The sequence below is a fragment of the Mustelus asterias genome, chromosome 5, assembly GCF_964213995.1.
Source record: "Mustelus asterias chromosome 5, sMusAst1.hap1.1, whole genome shotgun sequence".
In the NCBI taxonomy this organism is placed as follows: domain Eukaryota; kingdom Metazoa; phylum Chordata; class Chondrichthyes; order Carcharhiniformes; family Triakidae; genus Mustelus; species Mustelus asterias.
In genome coordinates, this window is record NC_135805.1 from 64,563,309 (window position 1) to 64,582,459 (window position 19,151).

Consider the following 19,151-nt stretch of genomic DNA (forward strand, 5'->3'; position numbering starts at 1 on the left):
TCACCAATTGTGCAGCAATTAAAACTGTGGATGCACAATAGGCCACAATTAGTGCAGGTATCTCAGAGGGCTGTGGGTCTGGAGCAGATTACAGAGATAGGGGTGATATGAGACCATGGAGGGAATTGAAAACCAGGATGAGAATTTTAAAGCAAGAAATTGTTTGACAGGCAGCCAATATAGACCAGTGAGCACAAGCGTGATAGGGGAATGGGACTTTCAGTGAATTAAGACATGGGCAGTTGAGTTTTGGATGACCTCGAGTTTGAAGAGAGTAGAATGTGGGAGAGCAGCCAGAGTACATGGGAATACTGGATTTTATGGCTCCCCGACTGTGGGTTTTGCAGGTTGCATGGGAGGTCTGTAAAATGCCTTGGATAACAAGCCTGCCATCGCCCCATCTGTCCCTGGCCCCTTTGCAATAGGCATTGTGAAACCTGCCCACTCATGGGTCAATTGAAACTTTAAGTAAAGGCCTTGTCCTGCCATCTGCTGGCTTTTAACCAGCTACTGAACATCCTTTCAAGGTGACTGACTGGATGGTGTTGCGTATCACCTTTCTCCCCCCCCCACCCTCACAACCCCCCACCGACGTTCCAGTCATATATGCATTAAGGAATGAAAACTACTAAAAATGGCAAATATATACCTTTTTTTAGTTATTTTCTATAATTTAGTTTTCTCCATTAGGATTCAGGGTATCCTCACCATAAAAAGGGTTGTAGAGAGCATAAATGAAATATATGGAAAGATCAGAGACCAACTTAATCTAGAGAGACAATATCAAAAGGAGGAATTTATATTGTTTGTTAAATACTAAATAGTACAGGTCAGGAAAATCCAGGATATTATTTCAGAGCAAGACTGGCTAATAGGATCAAAGGCATCAACTGAAGATCATGGGAGGGAATTTTAACATTGTTGAGCATTTGATTTTATTTGATTTCATTTGTTATCGTCACATGTATTAATAGACAATGAAAAGTTTTGTTTGTTGCATGCTATACAGACAAAGCATACAGTCCATAGAAACATAGCAGGTAGCAGGAGGAGGCCATTTGGCCCTTTGAGCCTGCTCCGCCATTTGTTACGATTATGGCTGATCTCCAACTCAATAGTCTAATCCTGCCTTTTCCCCATAACCTTTGATCCCATTCATCCCAATTTGATCCCATTCACCCTAAAATTTATTTATTAGTCACAAGTAAGGCTTACATTAACACTGCAGTGAAGTTACTGTGAAATTCCCCTTGTTGCCGCACTCCGTGGCCTGTTCGGGTCAATGCACCTAACCAACCCGCCTTTCAGAATGTGGGAGGAAACCAAAGCACCCGGAGGAAACCCACGCAGACATGGGGAGAATGTGCAAACTCCACACAGATAGTCACCCAAGCCAGGAATCGAACCCGGATCCCTGATGCTGTGAGGCAGTAATCCTACAGAATCCTACAGTGCAGAAAGAGGCCATTTGGCCCATCGAGTCTGCACCAACCACAATCCCACCCAGGCTCTAACCCCATATCCCCACATATTTACCCACTAATCCCTCTAACCTATGCATCCCGGGACACTAAGGGCAATTTAGAATGGCCAATCAACCTAGCCCGCACATCTTTGGACTATGGGAGGAAACCGGAGCACCTGGAGGAAACCCACGCAGACACAGGGAGAATGTACAAACTCCACACAGACAGCGACCTGAGCTGGGATTCGAACCCAGGTCCCTGGAGCTGTGAAGCAGTAGTGCTAACCACTGTGCTACCGTGCCGCCACTGTTGCAATGCTTGCCACTGTGCTGCCACATAGAGAAGGAAAGGACAGAGTGCAGAATGTAGTGCTACAGTCATAGCAAGGGTGCAGAGAAAGATTACCTTAGTGCGAGATATGAGCTTGGGTGAGAGTAGAGTGGATTAAGTGGGTAAAAACTTTGAGTATACCGGGAAGCCAACCCGCAGACTTCTGGCTTTCACTGAGAAAGGTCAAGGGGTGGGAAGGCAACCTGGTCCCAGGAGGGCAAGTTGGTATTTTACATACGCTAATGTGATTGGAAGCTGCAGGTTTTAACTACTTTGCAGGTTTAATTGTGACTTGCTGGGTTTCCATGGCTCAGGAACCCACATTGCAAAGCGAGAAAGCCATGGGGAGGAAGTAAGTGCCAAAGTTTCTTTAGGACACAGCCTGTCGGCCAGAGGGGCAGGAGTTCTTTCTCTCAACTCCCAAGCTAACCCACCATCAGGTAACACTCATCACAACGTCGGAGCCCCCCATGACCGCAACAATTGGATCACACCATCCTCCAAAACCTGCCACATCTGGGATTGGATTGCATTATGTGATCAGGACTCAGTTCTTTGGGGATTAAACCTATCTGGTCCTGCGGCCTTCTGCAGAATGCTCCCCACCAGAATTGGAAGCCAAGTCTGCCAACCAGGCTGATTTCCAGGTGGGAATCTGTGAATGACGGAAGACAAATGCTGTACTCCACAGCATGCAGGGAAACCCAGACTTTCTGGTTTCTCACACACTGGGTCAAAAAGTTAAAATTTAACCCAAAGTAAACTTAAAACAAATACTTGAATTTTTCTTATGTACTCAAATAACACTATAAAGCACTTGAATAGAGAAATGGACTGGGGACAAAGAGATGAGAGTGGTCCTGAGCAGATATGTTTTGGAATTTTGAAATATGGTTTTGTGTTCCAGGGATCTTTGTTGAGGTTTTTTAATTTTCCCTTCACATCCAGGTATTTTATACAATGGCAGAACAGGATAATTGAACAATATTGAAATTTGATGAACTCTAACTTCTGAGCATGGAAAATTGAGTAAAAATGCAAGAAAATACACATGGTTGAGAGTGGCCAGGATGGTCGCAGAAACAATTCAATGTAGAAAAATAAAACATTTCAGGAAAATAAATAATGGAAATAAACCTGGCCTAAATGGTAAGTTTTTTTTATAAACAGTGCAAAAGAATAGACAGATCTGGCAGTACAGATCTTTATAAGGGGAGTTCAGGTTTAAAAGGCAAATGATCGCTCAGCATCCACTCAGGTGGCTGGTGCATGCACCGTTTCACCAACACTGATGTTGATACTGAGCACCCTGTTATCCTGCCCCACTCACTGTCCCCCCTCACTGCTCATCCACCGCCCTGCTCACTGTACCCCCCACCCCACCGCTCTCCCCTCGACACCATGCTCACCACCTCCCTTTCACCCTGCTCACAGCCTCATTCCATGATGAACGATGTGGCGAGGGCCTAGGAGAGTGGCAGTCATCGAGGTGACGAGAGGTTGGAAGAGGAGTGGCAAATGGGGTGGGAGCAAGGTGGTGAGTGAGGTGGCACGGACAATGGGTGAACAAAGTGACATCAGCAGTGGGAGTGATCACGCAGGCACCAGCGGACGGAGTGGGTGCTGTGTGGGCACCTGCAACTGTTCCGATAAGATAGCAGCAAAAGCAGCTTTTTATTTATAGCAAAAATTAAAGGAGGTATTGTTTTTCAAAATTACAAAAGGTTTTGAAATGAAATATTTGGATGAGACTGGCGAAATCATAAGGACGAGATTGGAGACTTTAGGAATGAGAAAACTAAAGCATAAAGAAAGATATCAATGTCAGAGATATAAGGGTAGTGATAACAATGTTGCAGAGATTAGAGTGAACAATCTTGTAAAAGGATAGCATGCAATTGAGGACAGCAATGGAGTCAGGATTAAGGAAGTTTTGGCAAAAGCCAAAAAAGTTATCAGTTTTGCCTATATGGAGGCAACTTACTGTATAAGCTTTGAGAGTAAAAGATACTTCCTGACTTGGAACTATATCGCCGTTCCTTCACTGTCGCTGGGTTAGAATTCTGAAACTCCCTCTAACACCTCACAGCACCGTGGGTGTACCTACACCACCCAGATTGCAGCAGTTAAGATGACAGTTCATCACTATCTTCTCAAGGGCAGTTAGGGATGCCCACATCCCATGAAAGGATTTTTAAAAAATTGCTATAATTACTAAATTCAAAATGTTTCCAGTAACAAGCCAGACTGGTAACCATCGTAATTTGGAACATTAAATCTCTATTTTAAGGAATGAGTTTTGGGTACAATCTAGAAAATTAGGAGCAACTGTCAGCAAATCATTCTCAGAAAATCTCAGGGTTCAGGTGTCTTTCTATATAATTTGCCTGAGAGAGATTCAACACACAGAAATGCTGGGAGCATTGACATTCGTCTCAGTGTAATAAACTTGACTGATGGTTCTGTAGGCTGAATCACTCATCTCATCAACTTACAATTTTGCTCATCCTCTCTGTCTTACCCACAGAGTGATTATATTTTTGCAGCACGAGCCAGAAGCTGTCCATGTTTAAACGTTTGAACCAATTTATCTTTGAAAAGTGGAAAAGCAAGCAAATTTTCCAGGCGATACTAAGTTGCATCTTTATTATTTTTCTTAACTGAGGAGTGTAGAATTGATGATTTTAATTGTGAAAACTGCATAGTTCATTCTTGGCCAGAATGTTACGATGCTTAGAGGGGCACACCCCTGACCTGGAAGCGAATGAAATTGTGCAAAAAGACATCAAGGGCGTATCCTGATGTCATTGCGCACTTGTGCGATATTTTAGTCAGTGGGCTCACTTCTGACTCCTGCGCGCACCCACCGGCAATTAAGCAGCCAATTTGGCCCATTAAGGAGTCAATTAAAAGTGATTTCGGGTGGCCCATCTACTTTTACAGTTCAGCTGCAAATGCCTTCACGTTCTGGCTACAACCTTGATTCAACGAAGACAGGATGAGATGTCAGGGCTGAAATAAAATGTAAAAAGGTGTACGGGGATTGAAGTTTTCTGAGTTCTGCTGTCAATGCGCTGCCCGGACACAGTTTGCTAAGTTAGTTCATCACATTAAATTTGTAGAGGTTTGCAGCTCCCCGACATAGCTCCGCAGCAGCTGTCCATCTGGAGGGAGCCTGTTAAAAGCATTAGCCTGCACTCTCTCTTTTCTCGGTGCGCACCCTCTTCGCACCCCCTCTCAGAAGTACTGAGCCTCTCTGAGCTCCTGTTTCATGCTGGCTGTTCTTTAATTGACCAGCTCGTGTAAAATCACGTTCCAGAGACAAAAATGTATTTTGCATCCACTGAGTGTGCAGGCCCGGTGGCCACAAATTTCAGGCCCTCCTATTTTTTAATCAAACAAACTCATTCTTGGGAAAGAGAGTGTTCCTATTCCAGCGTGTATAATTTTTTAACGGCCAGTGTACAAAGGGATCTGCATTTGGGTTACCTAATATGTTGTGTGCTACAATCTCAATTCATGCCATCAACTAAATAGATGGCGGTTCATCAGTCCAGATCATCAGGAATGTGAGGTCTCCTCAAGAGAGTTACTGGTTACATTGAAAATAACATAATATCTAGTGCAGACACTCCAAAAATTGCTTCCATGGCAACAAGTGATTAGATCTTTGAATATAATTTGTAGACTGAAGGTGATACAAAGTGAACTGAATCCTACCGGTGATGCTTCAACATGCCGACACCAGGTATTGAAGAATACAAAGCTTGTATTGCACTAAATGGCAGGATCCCTGAGACAAAGAGGTTTCCTTGCCGATAACAAGGTGCTGTGGTGTTGGATTGGGCCTGTGCATGTGTAATTTATCCCAAACCCAAACCTTCTGCCTGTGGAAAGCCATCCAAAGCCCATAGGATTAAAATTAAAAAAAAACAGGAATGAGCTTGGCATGCACTGGTAGCGAAGAAACAATTAAAGCTGTTTCAAATATATTAGGGAGAAGGTTATCCCATAGTGTCCTAAAGGGGAGGTTAGGAAGGAATCTGCATGATCACTGGAGATTCAATCCTACCGAGAAACATCCTGAACAACAAGCCTGTTGTACCAGTACAGACACTGCTTTTGAGATTTGGAGAATAAACTGTTTGCTCTCTTGACCTGAGCTGGTGAAACCTGAATCAGAGAACCCCTACAGTGCAGGAGGAGGTCATTCGGCTCTGCACCACCTCTCCGACAGAGCATCTTATCCAGGCCCTATCCCTGTAACTGCACATATTCACCCCACTAATCCTCTTAACCTATATATCTTTGGGACACTAAAGGGCAATTTAGCATGGCCAATCCACCTAACCTGCACATATGGGCGGCACGGTGGCACAATGGTTAGCACTGCTGCCTCATAGCGCCAGGGACCCAGGTTTGATTCCCAGCTTGGGTCATTATCTGTGTGGAGTTTGCACGTTCTCCCCGTGTCTGCGTGGGTTTTCTCAGGGTGCTCCGGTTTCCTCTCTCAGTCCGAAAGACGTGTTGGTTAGGTGTGTAGGCCATGCTAAATTCTCCCTCAGCGTACCCGAACAGGCGCCTGAGTGTGGCAGCTAGGGGATTTTCACAGTAACTTCATTGCAGTGTTAATGTAACCTACTTGTGATGAATAAATAAACTTTACTTTTATCTTTGGAGTATGGGAGGAAACTGGAGCACCTGGTGGAAACCCACGCAGGCATGGGGAGAATACGCAAACACTGCTCAGAGTCACCCAAGACTAGAATCGAACCCGAGCGCTTGGCACTCTGAGGCAGCAGTGCTATCCACTGTGTCACTCATACCAACAATGAATAAACCAACAATTTCTGTCGAACAAGTGTGTAGCTCTAAAATGACCAGGAAAGAACCTATATCACTGCAGATGGAAACCTCCAGTTACCTTCAGGTAAATCCTGTAGCAAAAGTAGAAACACAGTAAGGCTCCTTTATATTGCATATCAGACCTAGCTGCCTGCCTTCCACTAGGTGCGCGGAATGATAAGTCTTGGGGGGGAGAGGGGGGGGGGGGAGCGGAGCGGGGAGGGGGTAAGGTTGATGAAGGAAACCAAGTCAAATGTATTTACTAAAAAAAATTTCTGGTTGAATGAATAGTGTTTCACATACCATGTGTCATACAACTTATTTTTTCTAAGACACGCAATAACCAATGACATACTGACAAACAAGGGAGTGGATTTAACCTTTTATACCAACGAATGGACAGTTAATCATGTGTCAGGAAAAATAAAGCAACAAAAAAAAATGCTGCCTTTTAATTCGGTGGAATTGTTGGTCACAAAGGCGGCTGAACTGCAGCTGTTGATCTAGGAGCATGTTGTTCAGCTTTACTGGTATTCGTGGCATTCCATTTCAGACACACTCGAAAGCAGCTTATATTCGTCACTGTGCTGCAACTCCTCCAGTCACAGGGTTCGGTTCACGTATGCCTGACATACCCAGCTCGCCTTGGCTAACAAACCTTAGATACAGCCCTGAAATCATTTCACTTACATCAAGAATCCTGCATTGAAAGAGGCAGTGAAAGCTGACATAAAAAATTCACAAAAGCAATCAGCAGACCTCATGCCCTCCCCACACTAGGTTTGAATTAGCAGCAACCCAATGAAGTCATTTCCTCAGCATGCTTTTACTCAAGATATTTCATTAATTTCAGAGGATTTTGGAACTTACCAAGAGTCCGAAAGGGTCTTTGTTGTGGTGTTTGTGTAAAGAAACCGGGCTTCAAAGCATTTGTGATTATGATATCAAATATTTCTTCAAAGTCTTCCCTAAAAAAAAAGGGAACAAAAAGTTAATCATTAGCAAACATTTCAAACAGATTTAGTTATAATTCTTTACTTAATTGGAATCAGGTTTACACTGATCGCTGGATAATATGTTGGTGGGCATATTGGAAATTAAACGTGCCAACTCCACATTTAAAACTTGTGGGCGTCTCCCATCATAACTCCCTCCAGTAAGCTGTCTGGAAACACCTATTAGGCAACTGCAGCTTTGCTGGTTCAACGATAATAAGGCTTGAACCCAATATAAGGTGTCACTTTGGCCTATTCATTTAGGCGCACGGATTTCTCTCTGCACCTCCCTCGTCCTTTTTTGAGGCACAAAGTTTTAAAGTTAAAGCTAAAGTTTATTTATTAGTCACACGTAGGCTAACATTAACACTGCAAATAAATTACTGTGAAAATCCCCTAGTCGCCACGCTCTGGCACCTATTTGGGTACACTGAGGGAGAATTTAGCATGGCTGATCCACTTAACCAGCACATTTTCGGACTGTGGGAAGAAACTGGAGCACCCGGAGGAAACCCACGCAGACACGGGGAGAATGTGCAAACTCCATATAGTGGAATCTCCATATAGACCAAATAAACCTGTTGGACTTTAACCTGGTGTTGTTAAACTTCTTACTGTGCAAACTCATATAGGCAGTGACCCAAGCCGGGAATCGAACCTGGGTCACGGGCGCTGTGAGGCAGCAGTGCTAACCACTGTGCCACCATGCCACGGTGCCACCTTATCCCAAGGACTGCAGTAAACACTGTTGAACAAGTTACAGTAATTTGTGTCAATCACCTGCAGGTTCTGACAAAATATTTTAATTACACTTTTAATGTTTGTTTTAGTTATGACGTGGATATACAGTCATGAATATATGTATCATCAAGTTAACCATAGAATTCATACAGTGCAGAAGAGGCCATGCAAGTTTGCAACAACTGACAGAATATTTTACCGAGGCCTACTCCCTTGCCCTATCACTGAAATTCCATATATTTATCATAGCTAATCCATTTAACCTACACATCTTGGGACACTAAGGGACAATTGAGCATGGCCAATCCATTTAACCTGCACATCTTTGGACTGTGGGAGGAAACGAGAACTCCCGGATGGAACCCGCGCAGACATGGGAAGAACATGCAAAGTTCACAGTTACCCAAGGCCGGAATTGAACCCAGGTCCCTGAAGCTGTGAGACAGCAGTGATAACCACTGTGCCGCCCCTAAATGTGCAGAGTGTCTGTATATGCTTGACTTGGAGCCAGCAATCTCAGTCAGACTCCTAAATGAAAAAATTGTGATACAAAGTTAAGATAAAGGACGACGTTATTAGATTGTTTCCCTTTCTCACAGTGCATACAGGGTTGAATATATGTTTACTTAGCTGCTTTGCTTGAGTTTAAGAGATGGATTTCTATTCCCAGTAAATTTTCAGAGTACAGCTCAGCCTGTTCTGTTCCAATTATAGAATCTGACTGAGTGATAAATCAGCAGTAAATCAAAATGGAAGGTTAATTCAGGAAATTTAGGGTGGAACCACTTTACATTGCCATCTGACATATTAAAAGGGACTGTTACTTGCTATTTCTCATTGTTGCCACTTGATTCACTTGTATGTCATTACTACTCTTCACTTAACCATTTTCACTTCTAAAAAATTGTTTTGCAGTTACAGCCTAACCCACGATCCAGTGGAACTTTTGGCTCCACCGCTTTAGTTTTATTTTAAGTTCATTTATTAGTCACAAGTAAGCTTAAATTAACACTGTAATGAAGTTACTGTAAAAATGCCCTCGTCGCCACACTCTGGCGCCTGTTCGGGTCACTGAGGGAGAATTTAGCATGGATAATCCATCTAACCAGCATGTCTTTCGGACTCCAGGAGGAAAAAGAAGCACCCGGAGAAAACCCATGCAGACACGGGGAGAATGTGCAGACTCTAACCTGACAGTAACCCGATTAGGAATCGAACCCAGGTCCCTGGCGCTGAGAGACGACAGTGTTAACCACTGTGCCACCGTGCTGCCTGCTTTCTGAAAAGGCGCGAGGCATGTAAGTGGTAAGACAAAATAAGTTTAGTGAAGTGCTTATTCTACCAACTTCCCAAGAGTCGTAGTGGGAAAAGATCCCGGCTCAGAAGATCATGAAGTAGAATCAATATTAATAGAAATTAAGAAACAAAGAGTCTTAGACTCCCAAACAGTAGATATGCTGTTGGGCAGAGTGTTAAGCAAGAAATACTTTGAATGTAACAGATGACAATGCAATGCTGCAGGGACTTCAATTTTAACCTAGGCTTGACCAATCCAAATGCTAAAAGTGGTCTTAGAACATGAGTTTGTGGAATGTTTCGAGATAGGAAGCAAAGATTAGGGATAAAAGATCCTTTTTCAAACTGGAAGGTTGTGACTAGTGGAGTGCCAGAAGGATCAATCCTGGAACCTCTGCTACTTATAATCTATATCAGTGTCTTAAATAAAGAGACCAAGAGTAAGATACAAAACTACATGGGGATGTAAGCTGTGAGGAGGACACAAAGAGGGTGGCAAAGAGATTTGGACAGCTTAAGTGAATGGGTAACACAGTGTATAATATGGGAAAGTGTGAAGTTATTCACTTTGGCCAGAAGAAAAGCAAAGCAGAGTATTTTATGAAAGGGCATGAAACTTGTAAATGCTAATGTTCAAAGGGACTCGTATAAGGAAAACGAAGTTAGCATGCAGGAGCATCAAGCAATTAGGAAGGCAAATGTCAAGTTGGCATTCACTGCTGAGGCATCAGTACAAAATAAGTAAGTCTTTCTCTGTTTATGTCGGGGTTGGTCAAGATAAAATCTGGAGTAGTGTGTGCCATTTTAGTCTCCTTATAATAATGAAGGATATGCTTTCATTCGAGGCAGTACAGTGAAAGTAGACTATAGATCTGTCCCTGTGATTAGAGGTTGCCATATGATGAGAGGTTCAATAAATTGGGCCTATACTTTCTGGAGTTTGGAAGAATAAAACAGGATTGCATTGAAATGTACAAGATTGAGAAATGGCTTCATGGGGCAGATATTGAGAGGTTGTTCCCTTGGCTGGGGAATTTAGGACATGGGGGCCCTGTTAAGAAATTTCTTCACTCAAAGTGTTGTGAATCTTTGGAATTGTCTAACCCAGTGGGATGTGGATGTTCCAACACTGAAAATATTTAAGGCTGAGATAGGCAGGTCTCTCAGGGAATAAAGGGATATGGGGAGCAGGCGGGAGAGTGGAGTTAAGGCTGGGGATCAGCCATGATCTTATTGGTTGGTGGAGTAGGCTCGAGTGGCTGTATGATCTAACTCCTGTTCCTATTTCTTATGTTCTGATGCTCGAGGAAACATGTCCACGTCATGGAGGAAACCAGTGCTTTTGAACAGAAATTAGTCTGTGGCATTTAAATGATGAAAAAAATGTGGAGTAAGACTCCAAAAGTTCCATGTTTGACTGAGATTAGTATTTGCAGGATAACTATAGCCACTGGGTGACAAAGTAGAAGAGATAACGCATACTGGAATAAACAAGAAAGGCTAGAGATCTTCCGATTCATGCATGGGTATTTAAATCTCACTGATGTTGTCATGTAGGAAGGTAGACCATTGCTGGAAGGGGTCAAAATTATAATTGATATTTTAATAATTTCTGACAATTTTCAATATTTTCACGACTCGTTAGCTAGCACTGCCCCATCATCACTCAAACTGAACAACTGATTAGCACGAGTTGTCAAATCGTCTGCATTTGATAGTGAACTCAAACAAATATAAATTGGTACATTCTTATCTTTCTTGTTCAGTCACCACTGTAGAAGATGTCTGTTTCAATTCCATTGATTTTTTTTTAAATTCTAAGAACTGATTAGTTGAGATCAGATATGTTGGTTGAAAACTTACAGGTTTCGGTTCATGGAGCCTATTAAATGGAGATTGAAGTATTTTTCATTATGAGGAGGAAGTAGCCAGTACCATCTTACTCTGCTCCAATAAATACACTGTGGAATGCAAATCCTGAACTTCCTACTACACCATTGTGGGACAACCATCAGAGCGAGGGCTGTAGTGATTCAAGGGGAAGATTCATTCCCACCTTCTTAGACTGACCAGAAACAGCCCACTTCCTGAAGATTTTTAAAGTTTATTTATTAGTGTCACAAGTAGGCTTACATCAACACTGCAATGAAGTTAATGTGAAAATCCCCTCGTTGCCACACTCCGGCGCCTGTTCAGGTACACTGAGAGAGAATTTAGCATGGCACATGTTTCGGACTGTGGGAGGAAACCGGAGCACCCGGAGGAAACCCACGCAGACACAGGGAGAACGTACAAATTCCACACAGTTACCCAAGCTGGGAATTGTGCCCAGGTCCCTGCTGCTGTGAGGCAGCAGTGCTAATCACTGTGCCACTGTGCATTCTCCTATTTGCATGACTTGCCAGAAAAGAATTTGGAGAGCAGTGCGGATAAGTATACTGGGGATGAGTTAATAACAAGAATGGTTTCTGGTCAGTCTAAGAAGGTGGGAATGAATCTTCTCCTTGAATCACTACAGCCCTCGCTCTGATGGTTGTCCCACAATGGTGTAGTAGGAAGTTCAGGATTTGCATTCCACAGTGTGTTTATTGAAACAGAGTAAGATGGTACTGGCTACTTCCTCCTCATAATGAAAAATACTTCAATCTCCATTTAATAGGCTCCATGAACCGAAACCTGTAAGTTTTCAACCAACATATCTGATCTCAACTAATCAGTTGTTTCTTAGAATTGAAAAAAACAGGTCAGTGCTGGAATTAGATCCAGATCCTCCTGGGTATTTAGCAGCCGTATCTTCAAATATAAACTTAGATACAGCCCTGTTGTATTTAATATGTTCTTAATGTCCTAGTCCCTTTGGGTTAGCTTCAGTGAAATTTGGGCAGCATGGTGGCACAGTGGTTAGCACTGCTGCCTCACAGCGCCAGGGTCCCAGGTTTGATTCCGGCCTTGGGTGACTGTATGGAGTTTGCATGTTCTCCCATGGGTGCGTGGGTTTCCTCCGGGTGCTCCAGTTTTCTTCCGCAGTCCAAAGGTGTGGATTAGCCTTGGTAAATGTGCTGGGTAAGATGCTGTTTTGGAGAGTTGGTGCAGACTTGATGGGCCGAATGGCCTCCTTCTGTACTGTAGGGATTTTATAGTTCTAAAACTAAAAAAAAAACCCTTCCACCATTGATATTATTCCTTGGCTGCACAGCTTTCATAAGGGAGAGATCAAAATTTGTATTAAATGTGCACATTCCTCAGTCCTTCAAAGAGCATAACAGTCTATCACTTTTGCCTCGGATTCCTCTGAATAGATATTTTGACGAGCTATGGAAAATTCAAGTAATTTGAATGGATTCTGGGGGAACAACATAATAAACATACATTGTTGAACAGCAGCTGTACTGAAATACAGTTGTCCACGTAGATGGATCAGAAGGAGTGTTTATATTACCAACTAACTCTGCACTTTTTCAACCACTCTACTGAAATCACTCTGATTTCCAATCTGGCCAAAGCATTGAGAGTGCTCGAATAGGAATTACTGCTGCCATCTTGTGTGATTGCTACCACACAGTTCATTTACGTTTACCTCTCTACTGCTTCAGGCACTATTGATCGTTCAATTCTTCTCCACTACTTCTCCTCCAAGGTTCTGTTGTGGCTTTATTTTTATTTCTCACAATGTAACCACTTCATCCCTGGATCAGTTTCTTCTATCTTCACTCGTGCCTAAGCAGTCACCTGTACTGTGCCTCACTGCTTCATCCTCAATCCTTTCTCCGTTATTAACGCACTACACCTTGCTAACCTTTTCTGCAACCAGCGTTCAAGTTCAACTCGCAGAATAATATAGTACACAAGGAGCCACATCGTTCATTGTGCCTGCGTCAGCTCTTTTGTAAAATTATTCAATTAATCCCATTTTGTTTCCAGTGACCGGTCTTTAGATGTGCAGAGTATTCTCCCAGTGAGATCCTTAACAGCAAGAGCCTACTACTTCCTGTTGGGAGGAAGATGCAAAGTGCTGTGCAATGCAACATTTGCTATCACATCACAACAGAGCAGCCCAAATTTAACGGGGCAGAACAGTCTCAAAGTTCAGCCTCTGACATTTGGTTTCAGGCTTCAGACTGGACTGAGGCCTACATTGGTGAGGTAGGTTCTATGGGTTCTTGCACTTCTTCCACATGCTGCAACATCACATCTTATTGGCAGTCCCTGAGGTCACTGCTTCCGTGGAACAGAGGAAATCGAGCAGATTCCTGGGTTCCATTCCCTGCAAGTTTTTATATGCAGCACCTAGCTAGAATCAAATATCTAAGGGGCAGGTATGTGGTGGAGGGGCTAATTACTTTCTTTTCTGCCATTGGTCCATTTGGCCCAATGTGCTGGTGCCAGCTCGTTGGTGGAGCTATCCAATTAATTCCACTGTCCCACTCTTTCTCCCGAGCCAGTAATTTATTTTCCTCTTCTTTAACTACTGACTCCATCCCTCTCCCTAGCAACTGTCTGAGGCTGAGCCACACTGATTTCAAACTTAGTGTTTTATTCTGTATCTAACTGGTATTGTACCTGCCTGGGAATGTTTCATGGGACAGGTTAGAGGGAGTTTTACTCTGTATCTAACCTCAAGATATACATCACTTGGGAGTGACCTGGGAGTGTTTGATGGGACAATGGAGAGGGAACTTTCCTCTGTATCCAGCTTCCTGTTATATCAGCCTCAGGAATGTTTGATAGTGCACTGTAGAAGGAACTTTAATCTGTATCTATCCATGTTTCGAGGTGAATTTACACTTTTGGGGGCCCCGCATTCTGCCTCCATGCCACGGCCCTCCCCATGATGTCACGCCCCTGCCCCAAATGATGTCACACCCTGCCCCACCACAAATGACATCACACCCTGACCAAATGACGTCACGTCCTGCCTCCAAATTACATTATTGCCCTCCTGACCAAGCCCACTCTCAGGTCACACATAAAAGTACACAAATCACTATTTCAGTGCTTTTGAAATTATGAAAACAAGTGTGTAGTTGATGAATTCAAATCTATAATGCAAGCCACAGGAACCCAATAAAGTACACAAATCACTGCTCACTCCTTCAGTGCTTTGTAAATGATGAAAATAAGCCTGTAATTAATGAATTCAAATTCAAATCTTCAATGCAAGCCGCAAAAATACAAACGGGAATGCACAAATGACAAATCACTGCCTAACTGCTTTTTTAACTTATGAAAACAAATCTGTTATTGATCAAATGAAATCCAAGTCTACATGCTGTCAGCAGGAGGGTAGAGATGACCAATATTGCAATCTGTGTTTCCTGAGGTGAACAAACATGGAACTTGCCGATGAGCAACAAGATGGAGAAATCATCCGATGATGTGACTGCAGCACAGGCCAGTGCAGGACAGAATAGGCCAGGAAAAGTCCAATTAAGTGGAGTCCAGTGAGTCCAAATCCAATATCAGTGGCTTGCTGGCAACTGACTGGCAGGATTCCATTCCTTGTCCAAAAGACACTTTCTGAAGGCCAGTATTGAGAGCGATGGCAGTTATTCACTGGTTATAACTGTCTGCACGTGACAGCCATGATATCAGACCAGCAAATAGTGCACATGTTTGAAAAACAGAATTTAAACAAGGGAATATGGAAGTGGGATATAATTTTAAGATTCCCTTGCTTCATCAGTTGTTTGCAATCCATGGTAATTTACACAGCTTTGCTTTTTTATTCATTCATGGGACAGGTGGCACAGTGATTAGCAGCGCTGCCAGGGACCTGTGTTAATTCCGGCCTCGGGTCACTGTCTGTGTGGAGTTTGCACATTCTCCTCCTGTCTGCGTAGGTTTCCTCTGGGTGCTCCGGTTTCCTCCCACAGTCTAAAGATGTGTGGGTTAAGTTGATTGCCCCATAGTGTCAGGGGGAATAGTAGGATTAAGGGGATAGGGCCTGGGTGGGATTGTGGTCAGTGCAGACTTGATGGGCCAAATGGCCTCCTTCTGCACTGTAGGGATTCTATGATTCTATGACATGGGCATCGCTGCTGGCCAGCATTTATTGCCCATCCCTAGTTGCCTGAGGGCAGCTGAGAGTCAACCACATTGCTGTGCATCTGGAGTCACATGTAGGCCAGACCAGGTAAGGACAGCAGATTTCCTTCCCTAAAGGACATTAGTGAACCAGATGGGTTTTTCCAACAATAAACAATGGTTTCATGATCATCAGTAGATTCTTAATTCCAGATATTTTTTATTTAATTCAATTTCCACCAACTGCCGTGGTGGGATTCGAACCCGGATCCCCAGAACTGAGTTTTTGGATTAATAGTCTCGCGATAATACCACTCGGCCATCGCCTCCTCTTCTGCACCCTTTCTTCACAAAATCAGCAATAACAACATCATGGATAAAATCTTGAAAGGATGCATTTTCAATCATCAGTATTGCTGAACTTCAACACGTCTCATCGAATCCCTACAGTGCAGGAGACATTCTAGCTCACTCACTGGTTGCCTCACCTTGCCCGTGGCTCGTTGCCCACTAGCCTTCTCAGCCTTGCTGCCTGGTCGAGTCGCCCTGTCGCTCTCCTTGACAACTGGCAGCACCTTCTCAGCCCCCACACCTAACCTCTGCTCAACGACAACCTTGGGAAAAGTGTTGGCTCACTCACTCATCCCCTGCTTCGCCTCTAGCCTGGCCTTACCTTGCCTTCGCCCTCGGTTCATTGCCCACCAGCCCTCTCAGCCAGACTGGTCAAGTTAACCCGCTGCTCCCCTTGAGGACTGCCAATGCCGCTTCCTCATCCCTGAATCGGGTTTGTTGTTGGCTCAGGCTGCTCTGGCCTCCTTAGACCCCTAACCCTGGTCAGAAACTGACTTGCCTTTTTTATATTTAGGTTGCCCAACCACCCACTTCAGCCCTGGCGTGGGGGTCACGAGTCACCCCGCTGCTCCCTTCAATGACTGCCGGCCAGTGTCTGCCTTGCTTGGCCCTCGCAAGCTCACATCCTCCAAGATAAGCTCACAATCTCACTGTTGGCTCAGGCTGCCTACCTGGCCTCCTCAGCCCTGGTTAAGATACCTGTGCTGCTGCTGTTTTTTTTTCTTCAGAAATCCTCATTACTGCTGCTCCCTCCTCTAAAGTCACCAAACTCTGAATGATCTTGCACATAATTTTCTTGCTTGAAGGGGTCTCCAACAATCAGCGCCCAATGTTGCTCTTAATTGATTCTCAGGCTCCGATTAGACCCCCCCCACCCCCCCGTCATTGGTTCGGGCCTTGTGCCGAATGTGTTTCATTGTAAATCCACCTCTGCCTATTTTGTACCTGCTGTGGGAGTGTTAGATGGGACAATGTAGGGGAACTTTACTCTGTATCTAACCCTGTGCTGTTCCTGCCTCAGCAACGTTTGATAGTGTCACATAGTCTGTATCCAACCTATGTTCTACTTGCTTTCGCAGTAACGTAGAGGGTGCTTTACACCGTTTCTAACCTATGTTTTACCTGCCGTGAGTGCGCCAGATGGGCCTCTTTGTTCCAGCACCTCTTCTAAAATTGTAGCGTCGAGCTTATATTGCCTCTCCTCATTCTGTCCAGCAAAATTTATCACTTTACATTTGTGTGTTAAATTTCACCTGCCATTTTACTAATTATGCCCTCTAGAAGTCTATTACAATCTGTCTCATTGCTTACTGCACTTTAAAGTTTTGAATCATTAACTTTCAAATTATGCTCTGTATACCCAAGTCAAGGTCATTAATATATATCAAGAAATGCAGCAGTGTGAATACCGGGGCTGTGGAAATACCAGTATATATTTTCGTCCACTCTGAAAAGCAGCTGTTTACCATTACACTCTCTTTTTAGGCTCTTAGGCAATTTTGTTTTCATGTTGCCGCTCTACGTGTAATCCCATGCGGTTTAATTTTGCTCATAAATCTATTACGTGGTACTTTGTCAAATGTCTTCTGAAAGCTTATTTACATAACATCAACTATACTACCTCATCAACCCTCTCCATTATTTCATTGTACAGCTCAATCCAATTCACCAAACACCTTTCAAAGATCTGTCTTAACTTTCATTTATTATCCCATATTTGCTAAATGCAAACCAATTTTGTCCTGGATAATTTTCTTTAAAAGTTTCCCCACCATAAGAATAGATAGATGCTTGATGGCCGCACAGACACGATGGACCCAAGCTGTAAAACTCTATGGATGGAATTTTCCGTTCACGCTGCTGGGATCTTCCAGTCCCAATGGCAGCACACCCTGACACTGGTTTCCAGGCGGTGAAGAGTGCCTTCAACGGGAAACACCACTGTCAATGGTGGGACCATAAGATCCCACTGCCAGCCAATCGGGGCGGGGGGGCTGCCTCTGCATGGTTGGGTTGCATGGAAATCTTGCTCTATAAACTCCATCCTGAGCAGCCTGTAGTTGCCAGGTTTATCTCTACTTTTTTTAAACAGGATGTAACATTTGTAATCCCCCGGTCTTTGGCAACACCTCCCATGTCCAAGGACAATTGGAGTCGGAGAAGTGTGTGCTGGTGATACCCAACCAGAACTCTCAGTCTCCACCAGTGACCCAATGTAGTCTCTCCAGTATCATGTCATAATTGAATCTTAATTTCCTCCTGCTAATGAGCGGTGAAATAGAAAGTATTTATTTTGGTTTCCATCAGTCTGGCGCCACTTAATCAACCCTCCCAGTGACTGGATAGGTTTGATTTTTCTTTACTGGTTCAAGACCTCACCAGAAGATTTAGTATAGTGAGCCTTTCCAACTGCATGAGCCCCTCCTCAGTGGTCCAAAAGTCCCTGTACTGTTCCACCAATTCTGCAGAACGCACAACTCCTCCTTTCCTGCAGAATTGAAAACATTCACCAGTCTGAAAATCCGAAGATGATCTCCCTCTGTGTTTTTTTCCTTCATGGGATAAGGGTGTTACATAGAAACTAGAAGCAGAAGTAGGCCCTTCGAGCCTGCTCCGCCATTCATTTTGATCATGGCTGATTATCGAATTCAATATCCTGAACCCCATCACGTGTTGCTGGATAGCATGTGTTGCTCTTCCCTGATTGCCGTTGAACGATGCGGTCGGCTAGGCTGCTTCAGAGGCAAGTCAACCACATTACGGAGAGTCTGGAGTCACATGCAGGCCAGACCAGCTAAGGATGGCAGTTTTCCTTCCCTAAAAGACATTATGATGATAATCCACGATAGTTTCACAGTCACCGTTACGGAGGCTAGCTTTCAATTCCAGATGTTATTAACTGAACTTAAATTCCAGTGGCTGCCATGGTTGAATTTGAACCTATGTCCTTGGGCACTAGCCTTAGCCTCTGGATTACTAGTCCAGTATGCCCCCATCTCCCTCCTACATGTCAGGTAGACTTACTTCCACAGTCTGGTATTTTGCTCTACACTTTGTAGTGTAAAAAAGTTTCAATAAAAATAAAACTGAATTCAAAGCCACA

The 19,151-nt window shown here is 43.7% G+C and overlaps 1 protein-coding gene across 1 annotated transcript in view; it reads right to left on the bottom strand.

Annotated features, from left to right (window-relative positions):
* nt5dc1 (5'-nucleotidase domain containing 1) overlaps positions 1-19,151 on the bottom strand; it is a 545,446-nt gene that overhangs the window by 105,894 nt on the left and 420,401 nt on the right. Inside the window, exon 8 of the mRNA XM_078212694.1 lies at positions 7,512-7,609. Within this exon, the coding sequence (XP_078068820.1) occupies positions 7,512-7,609 (98 nt within the window). The remainder of the gene's footprint in view (positions 1-7,511; positions 7,610-19,151) is intronic.